Source organism: Astatotilapia calliptera, chromosome 15, assembly GCF_964374335.1.
Source record: "Astatotilapia calliptera chromosome 15, fAstCal68.1, whole genome shotgun sequence".
NCBI classification, from domain to species: domain Eukaryota; kingdom Metazoa; phylum Chordata; class Actinopteri; order Cichliformes; family Cichlidae; genus Astatotilapia; species Astatotilapia calliptera.
In genome coordinates, this window is record NC_137436.1 from 33366847 (window position 1) to 33387250 (window position 20404).

At 43.9% G+C, this 20404-nt stretch overlaps 1 protein-coding gene across 4 annotated transcripts in view; it reads left to right on the forward strand.

Moving 5' to 3' along the window:
* cenpe (centromere protein E) overlaps positions 1-19258 on the forward strand; it is a 28397-nt gene extending 9139 nt beyond the window's left edge. Inside the window, exons 24-57 of one of the 4 annotated variants that reach the window (XR_013901915.1) lie at positions 257-403; positions 599-778; positions 1346-1462; positions 1554-1724; positions 1813-1959; positions 2217-2438; positions 2641-2715; positions 2808-2921; positions 3003-3119; positions 3217-3357; positions 3508-3729; positions 6207-6368; positions 6519-6752; positions 7669-7902; positions 9041-9157; positions 9249-9419; positions 9508-9654; positions 9912-10145; positions 10998-11219; positions 11301-11387; positions 11751-11831; positions 12412-12531; positions 12625-12807; positions 12894-13103; positions 13379-13591; positions 13780-13983; positions 14258-14434; positions 14530-14630; positions 14767-14864; positions 14990-15125; positions 17434-17801; positions 17885-17923; positions 18436-18606; positions 19054-19258. Coding sequence is in view for 3 of the 4 variants with exons in the window: in XM_026194489.2 (XP_026050274.2) it covers positions 257-403; positions 599-778; positions 1346-1462; positions 1554-1724; positions 1813-1959; positions 2217-2438; positions 2641-2715; positions 2808-2921; positions 3003-3119; positions 3217-3357; positions 3508-3729; positions 6207-6368; positions 6519-6752; positions 7669-7902; positions 9041-9157; positions 9249-9419; positions 9508-9654; positions 9912-10145; positions 10998-11219; positions 11301-11387; positions 11751-11831; positions 12412-12531; positions 12625-12807; positions 12894-13103; positions 13379-13591; positions 13780-13983; positions 14258-14434; positions 14530-14630; positions 14767-14864; positions 14990-15125; positions 17434-17801; positions 17885-17923; positions 19054-19130 (5268 nt within the window). In the remaining variant the exon portion in view is untranslated. The remainder of the gene's footprint in view (positions 1-256; positions 404-598; positions 779-1345; positions 1463-1553; positions 1725-1812; positions 1960-2216; positions 2439-2640; positions 2716-2807; positions 2922-3002; positions 3120-3216; positions 3358-3507; positions 3730-6206; positions 6369-6518; positions 6753-7668; positions 7903-9040; positions 9158-9248; positions 9420-9507; positions 9655-9911; positions 10146-10997; positions 11220-11300; positions 11388-11750; positions 11832-12411; positions 12532-12624; positions 12808-12893; positions 13104-13378; positions 13592-13779; positions 13984-14257; positions 14435-14529; positions 14631-14766; positions 14865-14989; positions 15126-17433; positions 17802-17884; positions 17924-18435; positions 18607-19053) is intronic. The other 3 variants (XM_026194489.2, XM_026194490.2, XM_026194492.2) reach the window with 3 other exon arrangements.
* Positions 19259-20404: the final 1146 nt, after the last annotated feature.

The window sequence follows — 20404 nt, forward strand, 5'->3', positions numbered from 1 at the left end:
GTTTGGTGTACTTGGTGGAAACATTGGGAAGTACAGGCATGCTATAATATATATGATATAATAATGAGTCAAAGGGAAAGCCTTTCAGTGAGGCTGAGGGAAGTGTCGGCTTAGTCATCCAGGATAAAAATCTCTGGATCGGGCTTAAAATGATATCAAGTTTAATAGTCCTCCAGAGTGTGTGCAGTTATGTCTGAAGAGACAAAACATTTATACGTACGGCTTTCCAAACAACTGTTGTCATGTTTTCCTTCAGCTTGAAGGAAGTGAGCAGAAGCGAGGAGCTCTGGAAGGAAAACTGAGCGACGTGCAGCAGCTGATCAAGGATTTGGAGGAGAAGCTTGCTGACAGCGAAGCTTCCAGAAGCACTGAGGAGGAGATTAGCAGAGAGCTTCAAGAACAAGTATGACACTGATAGCTGCTCTTATTACAGCTGAGCACATGTGCAACCATTAGCCCATCAACAGAAAAAGAGTTAAAATCATTCGATAATACAGTTTTACAGTTTAGCTGATATCATTCAACTGCACATGTGAGTGTCTTGAAGACTGTGATTCGTATAGCTATGACAAAAACAGAATTGTATGTATTTATTTAGATCAGCCAGTTAAATGAAGAACTTCGGTGTGTGCGAGCTGAGAAAGCCGAGCTCCTGTCCGAGCAGAGCACTGCTGATCAGAGGTTTGCAGAGGAGACTGAGAAGCTGCTCTCTGCTGTAACATCTGTGACCGCAGAGAGAGACGAGCTCAGGTTGAAGCTGCAAGAACACGTGGACAAGGTGAGAGAGTGGTCAGTGTTTCTGTAAGAAATGTAGGACAACCAGATAACACTGGAGTATCTGTGAATTGCCCCTTTACTGCGGTGGAGGCGTTTGTGGGTCGCGGTAAACTCAGGGGCCATGTTGTCAGGGGTCTTAGAGATGGGTTGAGAAGTTCAGTCACTGGGGTGGAGTTCAGTAGAGCTGCTGCTTCTCCGCATCAACAGAAACCAGCTGAGGCACTTCAGGCATGTGACAAGGATGTCACCTCAGCTGGTCTGGGTCCTACTGAGAGGAAACCCAGCGTGTACCCAGGACACGCTGCAAAGGTTCCATCTCTCGACTGGCCTGATCTGACCTGTGCTACCCTGCATAAGTTGTAGGGGGAGGTCTGGCTCCTCTGCTTAGACTGCTGTCTCTAACCTCACCTTAATGAGCATGAAAAAAACAATTTTCCGTTTTATGAGGCCTTCTGCTGACATGTTTATCTGTTCGGATATGAACTGTGTTGTACTTGAACTTTGTGACTTTTATGTGTGAAAAGCGATACACGAATAAGTTGTTACGTGATGTTTGCTTGTTTTCCAGGTTGCTGAGATGCAGGTTGTTCTACCGTCTGTTCAGGATGAGCTTCAAACACAAAAAGAAAAGAATTCAGATCTCGTGAAAGCTCATGAGCAGAAAGAGTCTGATTTAGGGGAGAAGGTAAGTGATATGTTATTTCAGGCTTGTTGCTCAGTGTGTGGACTCTAAATGAGTCCTCGAGTCGGAGTTGTGACAGCTGGAAATGTGACAGATGCTGAGGCTATCACAGGAGCTGCAGTGTGTGCGAGATGAGAAAGAGGCTCTCCTGATGACGACCTTTCAGAGGGAATCGGAGGATGTGGAGAAGCTGAGCGCTACCTTGGCTTCTCTCACTGCTGAGAGAGACCAGCTCAGGACGGACCTGCAGGAAAATGTGGAAATGGTAAGTTGCTGTTTCTACTCTTCCTTCGTGCTACTGTTCTTCTATCAGGTTTGTGTCAAAGCAAACTTTTTTTTTTCTCTCTTTACAGATGATTGTGAATCAGGAGGAACTGAGGACGGCCCTGGAGCAAAACGGCGAGCAAAAGAAGCAGATCAAAGAGCTAGAAGAACAAATATTGAAGCTGGATGGGCTTCCCAGTGAGCACAATGATAAGCTGGTGGAACTGCAAACACATGTAAGACTTTCGGGGTGCTTTTCTCTGTGTAGCATACATGGTCAGGAAGACGTGCCGATCTAATGTCATCTCTAACCACACCCAATTATAAAAGTCAATTTTTCAGTGACTGCTGCCTCTTTTAAGTAATAAAGTATTAAGCACATGGGAAGAGACACATTGCAGCACTACAGAATGCACAGATGAAACTCTTTTGTGTGCTTCAAAATGCAAGTGGAGCTCGTTGGGGTTGTTTAGATTTATGTTTTCACTGACAGGTAAAGGCTTTGACTGAGGAGCTGGAGAGTGTGAGAGTAGAGAGAGACAGTCTGCTGTCTGAGAAGGAGCTCAGCACTCAGACCTCCACAGAGGAGATGGAGAAGCTGCTGTGCAGAGTGACGTCTGTCAGCGAGGAGAGAGACGAGCTGCAGGAGATCCTGGAGGGTCTGACGCAGGAGAAGCAGCAGCTCCGGGCAGAGCTGGAGGACAGGGTGGAGATGGTTTGTAATCAGTCCATTTATTTATTGATTCCACCCCCTTTTTAAACACAGGCATGTGTTTGCTTAGCAGTAGACTGAAACATTATCTTGAGATTTTTTTGACAATAAGAAAAATGTCACTTAGCAAACAGCATGCAAACCTGCCTGTTCGGGGGCAAGAAATAAACAAAAACCTTGCTCTTTCCTTTCCCCGATTGAGCAGCTGCAGGGTGCTCTGCAGGCTGTCACAGAGGAGAAGAGCCAGTTGGAGGGTGATCTGCAGCGTAGTACAGTCACGGTGAGGGTTTTGTTTATGGTCACACTGGGAGTGTCAAACATTTTGTCTTTCATTTGTTGAACAAATACCTTATTTTCCCCTTTTATTTTTAGGCTGCTGAGGCTCAAAGTCTCATGCATTCCCTTCAAGAGCAGCTCAAAGAACAAAATAAAAACTGCGATCTCGAAAGAGTTGGTCAAGAAACGCAGGCTCAGCTGAAACTACAGGTTTGTTCCCTGCAACATGTTTCACTAAGCTGGATACCTGCTGTGCCTTGGAGGTAATTGTCCATGTTTTCTTACTTTCAGGTCGAGGAGACCAACTGTCTACTTCAGTGTCTTCAAGAGGAGCTAAAGGAGCAGAAACAAAAGCTGTGTGATCGTGTGCAACTCTATGAGCAAAAGGAAGTGGACTTTACACATCAGGTGACTTACATTGAATAACATTCATCATTAATGAATGAAGTTTTTAAATTTGCTCTTTTGTCTACAACAATAATTTGGGTACCTTCCCTTTTAACAGTTAACGAACCTCTCTGAGGAGCTTGACAGCGCCCGAGCAGAGAGAGATGCCCTGTTGCTTCAGAAGGAACAGACAGAGAGCAGACCGAGCAGTGGCAAAGATGCAGGCAGTACCCTCCAGTTACAAGAGCTCACAGACCAGGCAGGACTAATTTTCTATACTTGCTTTATTCTAACATGTGTACAGTCAGCAGTTTTACTGTGTGCATCCCTTTGTTACTTTCAGCCACCATTTTCATGTCTTTCACTGTTTAAAGTCACAGTTTGGACTGACCTTTGTGTTTCTGCACAGATTCAGAGACTGACTGAGGAGCTGGAGAGTGTGAGAGCAGAGAGAGACAGTCTGCTGTCTGAGAAGGAGCTCAGCACTCAGACCTCCACAGAGGAGATGGAGCAGCTGCTGTGCAGAGTGACGTCTGTCAGCGAGGAGAGAGACGAGCTGCAGGAGATCCTGGAGGGTCTGAGGCAGGAGAAGCAGCAGCTCCGAGCAGAGCTGGAGGACAGGGTGGAGATGGTAAAAGCTTAACCAAAATCAGAATTTCATTATTTATTTTTTTAGCCCGGTTGGGTTTTCTGATGAGTGCACACAGTATGATATTTGCCCTGTATGCCATCACCATCATGATCCTAATTGTTGGATTTTAAATCAATTTTAAATTTAAAGATTGTTTTTACTCAGGACCTTCTTGCTGTGCGGCAACAGTGCTAACCACCGTGCCACCGTGCACAGCAAGAAGGTCCTGAGTTCAATTCCACCATCAGGCCGGGGTCTTTCTGTGTGGAGTTTGCATGTTCTCCCCGTGTTTGCGTGGGTTCTCTCCGGGTACTCTGGCTTCCTCCCACCGTCCAAAGACATGCAGCTTGTGGGGATAGGTTAATTGGATAATCCAAATTGTCACTAGGTGTGAATGTGAGTGTGAATGGTTGTCTGTCCCTGTGTGTTAGCCCTGCGACAGACTGGCGACCTGTCCAGGGTGTACCCCGCCTTTCGCCCTATGACAGCTGGGATAGGCTCCAGCGCCCCCCGCGACCCTGAAAAGGATAAGCGGAAGCGAATGGATGGATGGAAGATTGTTTTTACTGGCCTGGGTCTGCTGGAGGTTACTTCATGTTAAAATAGAAGAAACCTCCAGCAGAGCTGTCACCAAAGCGCTCACTCATAGGGGGTCATGTGATTGTTGGGGTTCTCTGTTTTCTTTGTATTATTGTAGAGTATTTACCTTACACTATAAAACAGAAAAGCGCTATATAAAAACAATTTGCTTTTATGTCAAATCAACGTGCACTACTTTTGTGTTTGCATTTGACTTACAGCATCTCACTGGATATATTGTTTGTTTCAGTAGATTCATACTTGGTATGTCATCAGCAAATGTTAAATGGACTGGTCCTTATGTAGCGCTGTTCTACTCTGAGCACTCGAAGCGTTTCATACAACTTGCCTCATTCATACAAGCACTTTTTTCTTTCTATGCTTAAGTGCTGTCTATCTAATATCCACATGTATTCATATAGCAACTTCTTGTTGGTGTCTTGCCCAAGAATATCTGGCATGGAGAGAAATGCCAAGCTGCAAGCGTCAATGCTCACAACGAGATTGCTCCTGGCATCACTAGAATACCCCTCTACCACGATGTGGTGGTGGTCATTCACTATTTGCAGCAGTATTGAAATCAACTGTGTTGCCTTTGCCTCCTTTAGCTGACACACAAGTTCACACAGACACAGAGCTCCTCCCCTCACTAACTAATGAAGTAGTTGACGTTTGTCAACACTTCAGGAGGAATTTTAGAGATCAGTAAAACTAAGCTAGTAACCTATTAAGCAGTTGTCAGTCAGTTATATATGAGCCTGTACATTGTTACGTTGCTCCGCCTATCAAAAAGTCTGCACCTGCACAAGTATATCACCTATCAACGGTTATCGGACTGACGATTGTCAATTGGAAAATTTTTACATATCGCCCAACCTTAATTTAGTGAGTTCTCTGATATCTTTATCGAGTTTGAATTTCTAACATCGTGACGGGATATCAGATTTAAAGAGATCCATCCTAAACCAGAGCAGTAGAGCCAACTGCATCACTGGTCTGTGATGCCCTTAGATGTCCGGGGCTGCACGCGCGCCACACTGAGTGGATCAGCATGTGTCTACCCTTTGCCGAGAGGCGTGGGTAACCCGTTGAACCCCACTCGTGATACGGATTGAGGATTGCAATTATTTCCCATGAACGAGGAATTCCCAGTAAGCGCAGGTCATAAGCTCGCGTTGATAAGTCCCTGCTCTTTGCACACACCGCAGGGTGGCTGTAGCTCAGGATGTAGAGCAGGTCACCTACTGTCGGTGGTTCGATCCCTGGCTCCTCCAGTCTGCATGTCAAGTATCCTTGGGCAAGATACTAACCCCAACTTGCTCTCCGATGCATCCATCGGAGTATGAATGTCGTTAGAAAAGCACTAAGTGTAGATAAAGTGCTTGTGAAAATGGGTGTGATTGGGTGAATGAGGCATATTGTCTTGAGCGCTTTGAGTACTCCGTGAGAGTAGAGAAGCGCTATATAAGAATCAGTCCATTCAACAATTCAAACCAGTGTTTTAATCTCTGCAATATCGTGATCAATAAGGCATATTAACTATTATATTAAAAAAAAACTTAACAGAAGAAATTTTAATGTGGTTTTTCTTAAAACATCAGTTATTCGTGGCAAAAATTCTAGGAATCTTGTACAAAGAAAGAAATTATACCATAGCTACGGCATAACCACAAACCCATTAATAAAACCCTTTATTTGTAACCTGCACCTCCCTACAAGTGTCACACACGGCCTGTTCCGTGCGTTGAGTCCTCGCATGCATTTCTAGCCAATGTTTTACAGAAGTTTTTGAATTCATCAGTGAGAGAAAAATACTTCTCTCTGTGTATGGAATAACCGTAGCATTGCTGAAACTATCAGAGTCGACTTGTATAGTCATGGTGGGTAAAACTTTTCAGATGACTGAGAACCAGGAGGAGCTGAGGGTTTCTCAGGAGAACATCAGAATCCTACAAGATGAGATCAACCTGCTGAAGAGTGAAAAGGCAGACCTGGAGAGCAGGCCGAACAGTGGCAAAGATGCAGGCAGTACCCTCCAGTTACAAGAGCTCACAGACCAGGCAGGACTAAGTTTCTATACTTGCTTTATTCTAACATGTGTACAGTCAGCAGTTTTGCTGTGTGCATCCCTTTGTTACATTCAGCCACCATTTTCATGTCTTTCACTGTTTAAAATCACAGTTTGGACTGACCTTTGTGTTTCTGCACAGATTCAGAGACTGACTGAGGAGCTGGAGAGTGTGAGAGCAGAGAGAGACAGTCTGCTGTCTGAGAAGGAGCTCAGCACTCAGACCTCCACCGAGGAGATGGAGAAGCTGCTGTGCAGAGTGACGTCTGTCAGCGAGGAGAGAGACGAGCTGCAGGAGATCCTGGAGGGTCTGACGCAGGAGAAGCAGCAGCTCCGAGCAGAGCTGGAGGACAGGGTGGAGACGCTGCAGTCTGAGGTCTGATTGACAGCTCCAGCTTTTCTTCTCTCCTTCTCTTCCTTACCACCAAACAAGTGGCAGCAGATGGTCGCCCCTTGCTCAGCCTGCTTCTGCTGGAGGTTTCTTCCTGTTAAAAGGGAGTTTTTCCTTCTGTCCTTTGCCAATTGCATGTTGATAGCGGCTGTCTTTATGGTACAATATGAAGCCTCTTTTCTACACAGTGATGTGTGTTATATAGACACATATTACTGTCCACATCAACTGTGATGAAGAAGTAAATTCAACACATGCACAGTGATGAGGAAAATGTGCTCCTTCAGAGAAAAACAACATCTTTGGTGTTTTTTAGCTTCATCAGATTTTCAGACTCCGTACTGTTAGTTTCACTGATCCATCTACATAATAAGTGTAGTGATTCTCCCAGGACTGATACAGGTGTAGCAGTCCAATAGTAGCTTTCTACTGTACTTCATGTATTTGATTATTACTGTAAGACTCGCTGGTATTCACCTTGTCCACTGGATTGATGTCTTTCTGTCCTTCCAACCATCCATGTGACCGTAAGGAATAATACTGGTGACGAACGTGTCCCTGTCTTATTCCACGCTGCTAACAGCAATACAATACTTTCTGACCTCAGGAGGTTCTCAGTCGGTCTTCTAGCGTCCGTAGATCCTAGTTTTCACTGGGAGGTGTTGTACTGCAACGTTAGCTGCGTTTCTGTCTCATGGACTTTTTGTAGTCTTTTTGGATTTTCTCATGTTAATGACATTTAGTTTTAGGGTGTCCTCAGTGCAAGAGAGCTGTTTGTGCAGAAAGACAGGGTCATTGATCTGCCTGTGTTCTTTAAATCAGCAGGTTCATGTCTTATCTTGCTTCTTTAAATATCAATGACATTTCATTTAAGTGAAAAAGCCAATCGTGTCTTTTACAGATAAGGACTCTGACCGATGCATTGAAAATGGCTGAAGCAGAAGGAGCACGGCTGCTGTCTGAGAAGGAGCTCAGCACTCAGACCTTCACAGAGGAGATGGAGAAGCTGCTGTGCAGAGTGACGTCTGTCAGCGAGGAGAGAGACGAGCTGCAGGAGATCCTGGAGGGTCTGAGGCAGGAGAAGCAGCAGCTCCGGGCAGAGCTGGAGGACAGGGTGGAGACACTGCAGTCTGAGGTCTGTGATTGACATCTCCAGCTTTTCTTCTCTTCTTTTCCCCTCACCCCTTGGTCGCCCCTCCCTCAGCCTGCTTCTGCTTTCTTCCTGTTAAATGGAATTTTAACAAAATTTATTTATTTATTTTTGTTAAGGTCTGGTTACAAATACAAAGCAAAAAAAACTATATGTGTAAAACTCTGCACTCAACTTCCTTGGCTGTGTGTGAGTTTCAACTTACGAGTACAAATTTTGACCCAATTTTTCCTCCTTTCAGCTGATTGGGCAATGTCATGTAAATCACAAACTTAACAATCCAATCAGAGAACAGATGAGTTTGGCTGTTAGTGGGGTGCTTTACTGCTTTACCTCAGGTCCTGGTAGGGTAAATGCCCTTTCACGTGCCAGCGTTTTCCTTCATCACCATGAATGAAAACATTCTGTGTATGTCAGAGTTTAGTTAATTTTTATGTCACAGGTTTACGTGCTTACACAGGGACCTCCAGAGCCTTTTCAACAGCTCTGTGGACTTCAGAGGGAAAGCTGTATTGTGGAAATGACACACTCTTCACTGGTCGGGATAGTTACAAAGCTTTCTTCGTTGTGAATGTGCAATACATGTTTTTATTGAACATTTAAAGATAATACAACACAAACTCTTGTAGAGGATATAAAGTCGGAGAGATCCATGCTTTGAAACGACAAGGAGCAGGCGCATCTAGTACACTTAGAACTGGTGCAAAAAACGACAGAGTGCAGCGGTCAGTGCAACAAATTTTGGATCCTTAGCTGCCACGTCTGTTGTCAAAGGGCCTTTATGCTGCGCAGTGTGACTCGCAGCAATGGTCCCTGGTCAGCCCTGACTTTGTGTTAAAGTAGTACTAAAGTAATAATAGTATTTCTAACCACTGGTACACCACAACTTTATCCGTTCAACAGCTACTGAAGTTGTAGGGGGAGGTCTGGCTCCTCTGCTTAGACTGCTGTCTCTAACCTCACCTTAATGAGCATGAAAAAAACAATTTTCCGTTTTATGAGGCCTTCTGCTGACATGTTTATCTGTTCGGATATGAACTGTGTTGTACTTGAACTTTGTGACTTTTATGTGTGAAAAGCGATACACGAATAAGTTGTTACGTGATGTTTGCTTGTTTTCCAGGTTGCTGAGATGCAGGTTGTTCTACCGTCTGTTCAGGATGAGCTTCAAACACAAAAAGAAAAGAATTCAGATCTCGTGAAAGCTCATGAGCAGAAAGAGTCTGATTTAGGGGAGAAGGTAAGTGATATGTTATTTCAGGCTTGTTGCTCAGTGTGTGGACTCTAAATGAGTCCTCGAGTCAGAGTTGTGACAGCTGGAAATGTGACAGATGCTGAGGCTATCACAGGAGCTGCAGTGTGTGCGAGATGAGAAAGAGGCTCTCCTGATGACGACCTTTCAGAGGGAATCGGAGGATGTGGAGAAGCTGAGCGCTACCTTGGCTTCTCTCACTGCTGAGAGAGACCAGCTCAGGACGGACCTGCAGGAAAATGTGGAAATGGTAAGTTGCTGTTTCTACTCTTCCTTCGTGCTACTGTTCTTCTATCAGGTTTGTGTCAAAGCAAACTTTTTTTTTTCTCTCTTTACAGATGATTGTGAATCAGGAGGAACTGAGGACGGCCCTGGAGCAAAACTGCGAGCAAAAGAAGCAGATCAAAGAGCTAGAAGAACAAATATTGAAGCTGGATGGGCTTCCCAGTGAGCACAATGATAAGCTGGTGGAACTGCAAACACATGTAAGACTTTCGGGGTGCTTTTCTCTGTGTAGCATACATGGTCAGGAAGACGTGCCGATCTAATGTCATCTCTAACCACACCCAATTATAAAAGTCAATTTTTCAGTGACTGCTGCCTCTTTTAAGTAATAAAGTATTAAGCACATGGGAAGAGACACATTGCAGCACTACAGAATGCACAGATGAAACTCTTTTGTGTGCTTCAAAATGCAAGTGGAGCTCGTTGGGGTTGTTTAGATTTATGTTTTCACTGACAGGTAAAGGCTTTGACTGAGGAGCTGGAGAGTGTGAGAGTAGAGAGAGACAGTCTGCTGTCTGAGAAGGAGCTCAGCACTCAGACCTCCACAGAGGAGATGGAGAAGCTGCTGTGCAGAGTGACGTCTGTCAGCGAGGAGAGAGACGAGCTGCAGGAGATCCTGGAGGGTCTGAGGCAGGAGAAGCAGCAGCTCCGGGCAGAGCTGGAGGACAGGGTGGAGACGCTGCAGTCTGAGGTCTGATTGACAGCTCCAGCTTTTCTTCTCTCCTTCTCTTCCCTTACCACCAAACAAGTGGCAGCAGATGGTCGCCCCTTGCTCAGCCTGCTTCTGCTGGAGGTTTCTTCCTGTTAAAAGGGAGTTTTTCCTTCTGTCCTTTGCCAATTGCATGTTGATAGCGGCTGTCTTTATGGTACAATATGAAGCCTCTTTTCTACACAGTGATGTGTGTTATATAGACACATATTACTGTCCACATCAACTGTGATGAAGAAGTAAATTCAACACATGCACAGTGATGAGGAAAATGTGCTCCTTCAGAGAAAAACAACATCTTTGGTGTTTTTTAGCTTCATCAGATTTTCAGACTCCGTACTGTTAGTTTCACTGATCCATCTACATAATAAGTGTAGTGATTCTCCCAGGACTGATACAGGTGTAGCAGTCCAATAGTAGCTTTCTACTGTACTTCATGTATTTGATTATTACTGTAAGACTCGCTGGTATTCACCTTGTCCACTGGATTGATGTCTTTCTGTCCTTCCAACCATCCATGTGACCGTAAGGAATAATACTGGTGACGAACGTGTCCCTGTCTTATTCCACGCTGCTAACAGCAATACAATACTTTCTGACCTCAGGAGGTTCTCAGTCGGTCTTCTAGCGTCCGTAGATCCTAGTTTTCACTGGGAGGTGTTGTACTGCAACGTTAGCTGCGTTTCTGTCTCATGGACTTGTTGTGTTTGTGCAGAAAGACAGGGTCATTGATCTGCCTGTGTTCTTTAAATCAGCAGGTTCATGTCTTATCTTGCTTCTGTAAACATCTATGAAATTTCATTTAAGTGAAAAAGCCAATCGTGTCTTTTACAGATAAGGACTCTGACCGATGCATTGAAAATGGCTGAAGCAGAAGGAGCACGGCTGCTGTCTGAGAAGGAGCTCAGCACTCAGACCTCCACCGAGGAGATGGAGAAGCTGCTGTGCAGAGTGACGTCTGTCAGCGAGGAGAGAGACGAGCTGCAGAAGATCCTGAAGGGTCTGAGGCAGGAGAAGCAGCAGCTCCGGGCAGAGCTGGAGGACAGGATGCAGATGGTAAATTAGTGCTATTCTAAAGTGACCGAGAACAGGAAGAGCAGCCTGGAAACTTGATCACATTTTCTCATTCATCTGCAGATCTCAGCCATCCAGGACAAGCTGAGTCAGCTGAACATGCAGCAGCAGCCTGAGAGAGGAGAGCAAGAAGCCAAGCTGCAACAAGACGTAGGTCCCAGTCATTTTCTGCTTGTTTCGACTGTGGATGCTTACATTAGTATGAAAGCTGTGGGGAAGCTAGCCCGACCACCTACCACTGACACACATTTAATGTTACAAATGCACGTCGGCATTCCCTGCATAAGTGTATCCTAACCTCTGCAGCCTTGCCTACACCGAAGAAGTGCATGTCGATTTACTGAGTGCTCTCGGTTTTTGATCCTCCAGCTGGTGGTTTTTGACAATTTTTCTAAACATGGATGAGCCCCACTTTCAAAACCTTTTCCATTGGTCTAAATGGGTTCCATCCCAGTTAGCACTGTTGTTAGCTGTGTTGCATGCTCACACCTCGACCTGCTCTGTTTTTGTCAGATACTGCAGCTTAAAGAGCAAGTTCAAATGCACACAGAAAGACGCGCTCAGGCTGAAAGTGAAGCAGATGCAGTGCAGCAGGTGAGTCTTTGCTCTCATTTGTTTCCTCTTTTTAGAACCATAATTTTGGATTATGATAATGCAGTCCACAGCTCCTCTAATCTGCATGCTGAATTATCCTTGGGCAAGACACTGAATATAGTGTGCGGATTACTGAGACGTGTGATGTAAGCACCAGTCCATTTATGATTAAAAGCTGAGGACTGAGTTGGAGAGTGCTGATACTTCCTGTCTTGTATGGCAGGGACACAAACATGGTGCTCTGTTCAGTATTGCTGTAAAACAGTGGTTCCCAAATTGTGAACTGAGGCCCCTAGTGGGCTGCAGTAATAATGCCCCTTTTCCATTATTCCCGACTTGGATTGACTGGTGTGAACGTGTGTGAATGCATTCATCAGAGCTCAGGTAAAGTAGAAAGGCACTATATTTAGGTGGACTGGAGGGAATCTCATATTTTAGCTAGCTTGTCAGAAGTGACATTCTTTAATAGAGAGTTTCTACGCAGATGAAAAGCTGGAATGTCAATTACACGCAAGAATAAATCGCTGGCATAAAGTTGAGGATGGCTAAATGCTGACTGTGATTTTATTTTCATTTCCAGTTGCTCAGCGAAGCGAACGCAACCATCTCTGCTCTCAGAGAGCAGCTCAGCAGGTCAGAGCCGAGCACCAGCGGGGCTAAGGAGCTGCTGTCGTCACAACTGCAAGACACACAGCTTGAGGTAACGGCTTCACTGACTGCTCTGCAGCTCAAATGTCTTTCTAGCATGCAGTGTGATCATAACTCTGATGCTACCTGGTTCTTGTCATTATAGGAGTCCTTCAAAAGGTTCCAGCAATTCATAAACACTTGTTGTAGTTATGACAATATAACTCAGGACAAGGGCCTGAGGGAGCGGCGTTCCCTGAAGCATCCTCTTCCCAAGGCCACCAAGGATGCCTATGATGCGGTCTTTCAACTGGGACAGTCAACTGATGAAAATCTCAGAAAAATTCAAGTAACTTGCTGTAGTTTGACTGTACTACAAAATTTCCTAAATATGCTGGTCTTTGAATGAAGTCATCTCTGGTCCTTTTCCCACAGGAGCTGCTGCGTGTGAAGGCACTTGGCTACAGGAACATTTTTGAGGAGCTGGTGAAAAACGACTTGGCCGTCTTCGAGGAGAGACGGCTGCAGGATGTGCTTCTATGCAGAGCGCAGGCGCCCAGCCACTCTGTTCAAGTCGAGGGCTTTGACGCACTGTGGCAGCAGAGACTGCCTGAGCTGCTGGACAGGAGGCAACTTTACATGGAGGTGAGCCTTCTGCCCTGCCCCCTGAAACACTTGGACGCTCTCTCTGTCCCATTCAAAGAAACCAGCTTCTGAGAAGTTGAGAAGAAGACTGTACTTTTCTGGTGTCTACTTTATCATTATTAGTCACGTGGTGTATAACAAGCTGTATTGTCAGTCTTGCAACAAAGGTTGTTACTTGTTGAAGCTGGAGATAGATTTGATTTTACTCCCTCCTGTTCATGTGCATCCACTTCTCCATCACTGGTACTTTATGGTGACTTTGCTGATTTTTGTAGAAAATGAGCAGCATTTTGGACAAGCTCTGGGACCACATGACCTCCTACCTCCATGAGCTGAAGGGTGTGATTCAAGAACGATTCAAGTTCAATAAGCAGCTGCAGGTCCTGATCACCAACCAGCCAATTAGCTTCAGTGGGCTGGACAGCATCCTGGAGCTGGAGTCTGACCGCAGAACGGCGGGGATACAAAGCAAGAAATGTCTTCTGCAGGTCAGTTGACGTGTTTGACAAAGATTTCTCTGAATGGATAATTCCAGCTCTCAGAATGAATCAAATGATTGGCTCTTAATCTAGATGCACATCACAGACTGCTTGGGGGGATTGGTTAGTTTGGATTAGAAGAAATCTTTTAAATGATATTTACCGCATTGCTCTTTTTTTCCACCTACCTCCCATAGAGTATCACTGATGAGCAGAAGGGTCCGTTTGAAGAGCTAAAACAGCTGGAGGCTGAGGCAGCGTCTCACCTTAGGGAGGTGAAAAGCAAAAGTTCCACTTTGCTGCAGGCGCTGGAGGAGGGAGCGCTTCTGACAGTCGCAGCTCTGCTGAAGGAAACCCAGCAGCTAGCTTCTCAGCTGAAACACGCAGAGGAAAAAGTGAAAGTGTGTTTGCCACACGGTTTCTTATTTCTTTCCTTCTCTTGTTCAAAGCAGTTGAAACATCAGTTAGTACTGGGTGATGTGTTCCTTCATTACCATGAAAACACACAGTCTCTCTCACACACACACACGCTTACAGACACCAGCTTGCTACTAGAAATCTGAGCATCCAATGGTGGATTCATTCACCACCCAAACTAGTCCCCGACCAATGCACTGTTTGTTTTGGTGAAGTTGAGAGCCACAGATAATAATGAAGAATGTGTTTCACTTTCAGGCTCTGCATATTCAAACTGAGCAGCTGGAGGAGGCACGCATCAAAGCTGATGCCAAAGTTTCCAACCACAAAGAGGCAACACAACTCCTGCAGACTGAGCTGCAGGACAACCGTGCACTAGTTGAAGAGAAAGAGAACGCTATACAAGCTCTGAAGAGCAAAATTCGAGAATCTGAGGTTTGTTGGTTTCATATAACAGCGCAGCTGCACTTCAGTTTGGTTATCTGACGAATGAGTAGCTGGTACGATGATCTTTGTCCTCCTTGGTTCAGAAAAAATCATCACCCAGTGTGGCTGAGCTGGAGAAGCTTCAGACCAAGCTGTTGCAGTTGGAGATGAAGCTCAGCTCAGCATCCGACGAACACAAACGAGAGTAAAGAGCTATTGAATTCGTTCTTACACTTTTGTTTGTTAGTTTTTCTCCACTGTGGTTTTCAGGGTCAGTGGTGTCAAGACCTGTGGCCTGCTGCAGGACTGCTGACTCTAATGACTGGCATTCTGTCTTCCAGGATCCAGGCGATGAACACACTGTTGGAGGAAAAAGAAGAGTTACTGAGGAAGCTTAAAGAGACTTTGAGAAAATCCCAACAGGAGGGAGAAGAGTCGTGTAAGTGTCAGCGCTGTGCATGTATATCTGCTAACAAACAAAGAAATCTGACCGATGAATAACTAATTCAGGTGTAACCATTGAAAGAGGAGCATGTTTAAATGATGCATTCATGTTGGAATCAGTCTTGCAGGGTAAAGACCTTCATGCCAGACTGACCAACCCCAGGAGTTCTGTGGTCAGCAGCAGTATTCTGATGGAGAAATCCAAGCTGGAGAAGGAAGTCAGCCAGCTTCACATGAAAATCACAGAACTGGAAAGGTAACGGCATCAGCACTGTCTTTGCAACCGATACAATCGCTACGTGTGTTTAAAGTAGAAAACACTTTGAGTGATGTTTACTGCTGTGGAATCATTAACATTCTACACACAGCTTGTGTTACTGTGGCTCTTCTTCCAGCTATCATGGACATGATGACTGAAATGCCCGTCTTAGCAACTGTTATTGGTTTGAGTTGACTGTAACAGTGTTTGGTCGGCTACAACATCAAACATTTTAGCCCCCTCTTTGACTCAGAAACCCACTGAGTGATTAACAGCAATTCCTCTTGCTGTGTTTTCTTAATTTCTCTTCTCTACTATCAGCAGATTGTACTACCATCTGCATACGTTGCAGTGCCTTCTTTAGCACACGCAGCAGGTCATTTGTAAATCTGACATACAGTAACACTCACTCTGAGGAATCCTACATTATAATGATTGGAAATTTGATGGTGAACTGTAAAAATACAAATGCACTGCTGCCTGTTTGATAAATAACCACCCATTTGATTAGTCATGCTTTAGTGCCATATGCAGACATTTTGTCTGCATATGGAAGCAGCATTAAAACTTAATATAATAGCATCAGTATAGCATTATTAACCTTCAATCATCTTTAATTAGCTTAAAGCTGACTGACCCATTTTAAATGCATGTTGAAGTTCAGAGTTTTTATTATTTTACCGTGAAATGATATCAAATCTGTTTGAGTGTAAATCTCCATTTGTTCCAATAAGACACTTTTCTTTTTTCTTTTTTTTGTGGTAAAGGAGTAACATTTGTAGAACAACTCCCTCAAACAGGGAAACATTGAACTGGTATAAGATCTTGAATCTAAAATGCTACTTTCCATATTTACTTCTGTACTGTCTATGCATATGTCCCTGTATTGCTCCATCAATATCATCTATACCTGCACTGTGCTGTACTCGCCCATCCAAATCACTGAATTCAGGTGTTCAGTCATTTCCATGGCCACAGGTGTATAGAATCAAGCATCCAAGCATGCAGACAGCTTCTACAAACATTTGTGAAACAACGGGTCGCTGGTATTAACACAAAAATGGGGAACGACATCAACTCTGCCATAAAGTGGTAGACCAAACTTCATGTGACCTTCAGATCAGCTTGAAAGAACAGTGCATAGAGAGCTTGAGAGCAGCTGCATCCAAGCCTTAGATAAACAAGCACAATCCAAAAACATTGTTTGCAGTAGTGTAAAGCAGCGGTCTCCAACCTTTTTTGCGCCACGGACCGGTTTATGCCCGACAATATTTTCATGGACCGGCCTTTAATGTGTCGCGGATAAATACAACAAAATAAAACTAGTACCAGTACCGAAAAAAAGAGAATTTATTCATAACACACGTGAAAAGACCAAGGAAAACAGAATAAATGATAACAAAATAACGCTGAAAACCGATTAAAAACCCTGAAAACTATACATTTCACACCTGAGCCTGAACTCTCGCAGCCCGGTACCAAAGACTCACGGACTGGTACCGGTCCGAGGCCCGGGGGTTGGGGACCGCTGGTGTAAAGCACGTCGCCACCTTTTGCATTATATTTATTTATACAACAAGGATGGTTCATATTAACATAACTGCTGCATTAAAAGCTAATTTGAAGATATCACATATCACATCCTTCTTTGTGGCGCATCGGCCGATCGTGCACCTCTTGATTTTTGTAACTTGGTGCGTTGTACGTGGCCGTCGCGTGGGCTGAAGACGTGTATGATCGTGTCCACCCTTTAGGAGAATATTGCAGCTGCTTCTTGCATCTTTAATGGCAGGCAAGAACTGAAAAGGCTCGCCTGACCTCATATCAAACCTTATGGATTAAAAATGGGATGACACTCAAGTTCATATGCATTTTTTTTTGCTGATTAAGCATTTCCTTAAGCGTGAACAATGTTACAAACTGTGTCTCAATCTCTCACGTTTCTGGGATTTTTGTTGTTGTTTTTTTGTGTTATTTTAAGTTTTCTCTTCTGTTTCTTTCTAATTGGTTTTGCCGTACAGTTATCCTCTGAAACTGGTTTAGCAACATTAATAGTCATCAAATTATTTCCAGTTGATAGACAGTGCTATTGTCTCCCAAGACAACAATACAAGTTGTTGTGTCACTAGGATTAAGATCTGATCAGATATTTAGACAAACTGTCATTCAGATGAAGCCCGTTGCTGTCCTGATGGTGGTTTGGTTTGAACGCTCACTGCACAAACACAGATCACATTCCATAGTTATCACTTTGTGACATAAAAATTGAAGTCGAGCTCTAATCACAGACTTCCTTTCTCATCAGTGTGGTTGCCAGTCAGCAGGCTGAGATTACCAAGTGGAAGAACAGAGCCATCAAACTAAAGGTGAGGAACAAAGTGGAAGAGGACAAGCTTCAGTCACCTAGCACTCCCACCAAGAGGGGCTTTCCCATGACCTCTGACTCCTCTAACCTGCTGAGCTCACCTAAAAAGTTTTTGATACCTGCCAAGAAGCTCCTGGACACTCCCAGGAAGGGTTTGGAGTCACCCAGAAAGCTGCTGGATTCGCCAAAGGCCTCTCTCCTCGAATCCCCCAAAAGCAGATTCTTTGATGTGGGCGGAAGCTCTGAGACACTGTCCCGAAACTGTCCCAAGCAGTTCTTCGACAACTCGAGCCTTGGAACCATTCCAGGTAAACTGCAGCGTAGGCTAATTTGTCACATTCTTTCAAAAGCTTCAGAATATCATAAAGATGTTGGCCGTTTGTTTTGTCAGAGGTTTCCCGTGTTCCTGAAACAGCAGCTCCAGAACAGGGTAACAACGTACAACATGTGGGGATGTAGGGTTCAGTCACTTGGGGTATACTAACAGAAGCACGGGTTAATGGCACTTCACCGGTCTTCTCAGAATCACAGTAACATGTTCTTCTGCCATGGCCACCTTGTTCAGTGGGGTCTGGTCCCTTTCATTTGAGAATAAATCCCAAATAATAGCAGGAGGAATAACGCTACTCCTGTTATTTTAGTGTTTTAAAACATTATAGAACTCTATATTTTAAAGTGTTCCATAGTAGAGATGCAGTTTTTGTATTTGTAACAAGCAAAAATCAGCCTTGTCAGAGACGCATGCATTAGGAGACCCAGCTCCCTGTGACCAGTATAGTAACTCTTACAGCTGCACTTTAGTGGGTTTTGTGGCGACTCAGTGGCTTTGTGTAACACCAGTTGCGTATTTATGTGTACTACTTCTACAACTTTTCCCAAGAAAAAAGGAAAAATTATATTTGAGTTTTCTTCTTTTTTTGTTTGCTGTTGTCTTTATTAAAGGCAGAAACGTGTCCAAACAAACTGCTCGAGTTGGGCTGTCAGCTCGGTGCTCGACTTTTCCTCCATGATGTTGCCATGTCACAGTCACGTGGCAACATGCAGTACTATGTTAATGAAGGCAGCAGTACATAATGAGGAAACCATTAACAGAATTTCAAACCTCGACTTCAGGCAGGTGCTTTATTTATGAACATGAGTTGGGTACACTCTTTTTCTTTTTTCTTTTTTTGGCATGGAAAAAAATGATTGAAAACCATCGTTAACAACATTGCAGCGTTTTAGAGTAGGTTTCAGGGTTGGTCTGCAGTTTTCTTGCAGACAAACAAAAGCTAAAAAGTCATCCACACAGAGATGCACCATGTATCTTCACCTGCTAATCGCATGTTTGAAGTCTTTTAAGAGCAGCAAGTTAGCTGTTGTTCACTAACAGCTTGCTGTACATTACAGCTATCTGTAAATCAGTGGAGGAGTGTGACATCACTGGGTAGGACTGTATGATGTCACTAGCCTCTGCACAAAAACAGATCTTTAGAATAAATATAATAATATTTCTAAAATTCCCATTAATGCTTCAGTATTTGTTTTTCATTTAGTGGTGTTTGTCTTGTGTATTTACAGATGTTACTGTGGACACGGACAAAAACGAGTGGTGGCCAAAGTCTCCAAAACAGGAAGAAATGTGTAAAACACAATAACGTGTTTGTAAAGAGCAGTATTTTTACCTTTGTTTGTAATGTTTATGTACTTTTATTTCCCACTTTCATTTTTCCCTTTTCATCCTGTTCTAAGAAATTTAATAAATGTGTTTAATAAGGTGCTTAAATGGTGTCTGTTACATTTCAGTCAACTGACCTTGTTCCAACAAATCTACACTGTGAACGATGTATCTTAGCTTAGCTCTAGTAATGTTTTAGATTTATCAGCTTCTTTAGGTGCTGTGGTTTTAAACAAAAGAACCTGAACATTGATCAGAATATGAGTCAGCAATGGCAAGTTTGATTTGCTCCACTAAACCCAAACAATTGCAGAACCAGATTTAGAGTGGTCCTAAATGTGTCTTTGTGCGCTGGACCCTAACAGAACATGTCTTTCATCTGTGGTTTGCCATTCGGAAAAACCCCCTTTTAACAGGAAGAAACCTGGAGCAGAACCACTGCTCAGGGAGGGGTATCCATCTGCGTCAATTAAAATGCAGAGTTGTATATCAAAGGTTTCAGATTTGCACAGCAAACGTTTTTTTTTTTTTTTTTTTTTCACTTCACTTTTGATGGCCTGTCACTTACAATTGGCATATTACACTGTTTACTCTAATATTTCCAGAGTCATTTTCAAATTCAAAAGCATTCTAATGCCCTACTGGGTATAAATGTACGCTGTGACCACAGACCCCTCTGAAACCTGTGCAGCCCACAACTACTGTAAGTGCCCTTTTTAGTATTGCTCTTAGCAAACGGGGAACGTTCCCCAAAGGTTCTCTGACAGTCACACTTTTGTTCTAGGAACATTGGCTGAAGTGTAAAGCCCCCCGCTCCCAAAGCTTTCCCTCCATGATCACTTATCCATGTGTTTATGGATCATCTTAATGGCTGAAATGGACCTTTAAACACAGTTTGATCAATTAATATAACTTTATCTGAAAGGAACACTCTTCCTGCAGGGGAACAACTTGACAAGAAACAAATTTAGAGGTTCAAAGTTCAGCTGTGTGTTAACAGGCTGCTATTAACATTAAAACATGTCATGAATATGAAAACAAAACATGAACTGGCCACCTATGGCGGTTTTGACCCCGTAGAACACCGTATTTTACGCCAGAGAGTTGCGCCTTGAACGCTCCTTCTGAATGGCTGAAAAAGCGGCGTTTTTCCCAGGCGTTCAAGGCGCTACTCTTTGGCGTAAAATGCTGCGTTCAGTCGGGGACAAGTTCTGACTTATTAAACGGCGATTAAACGGTTACGTAATTTCGTAA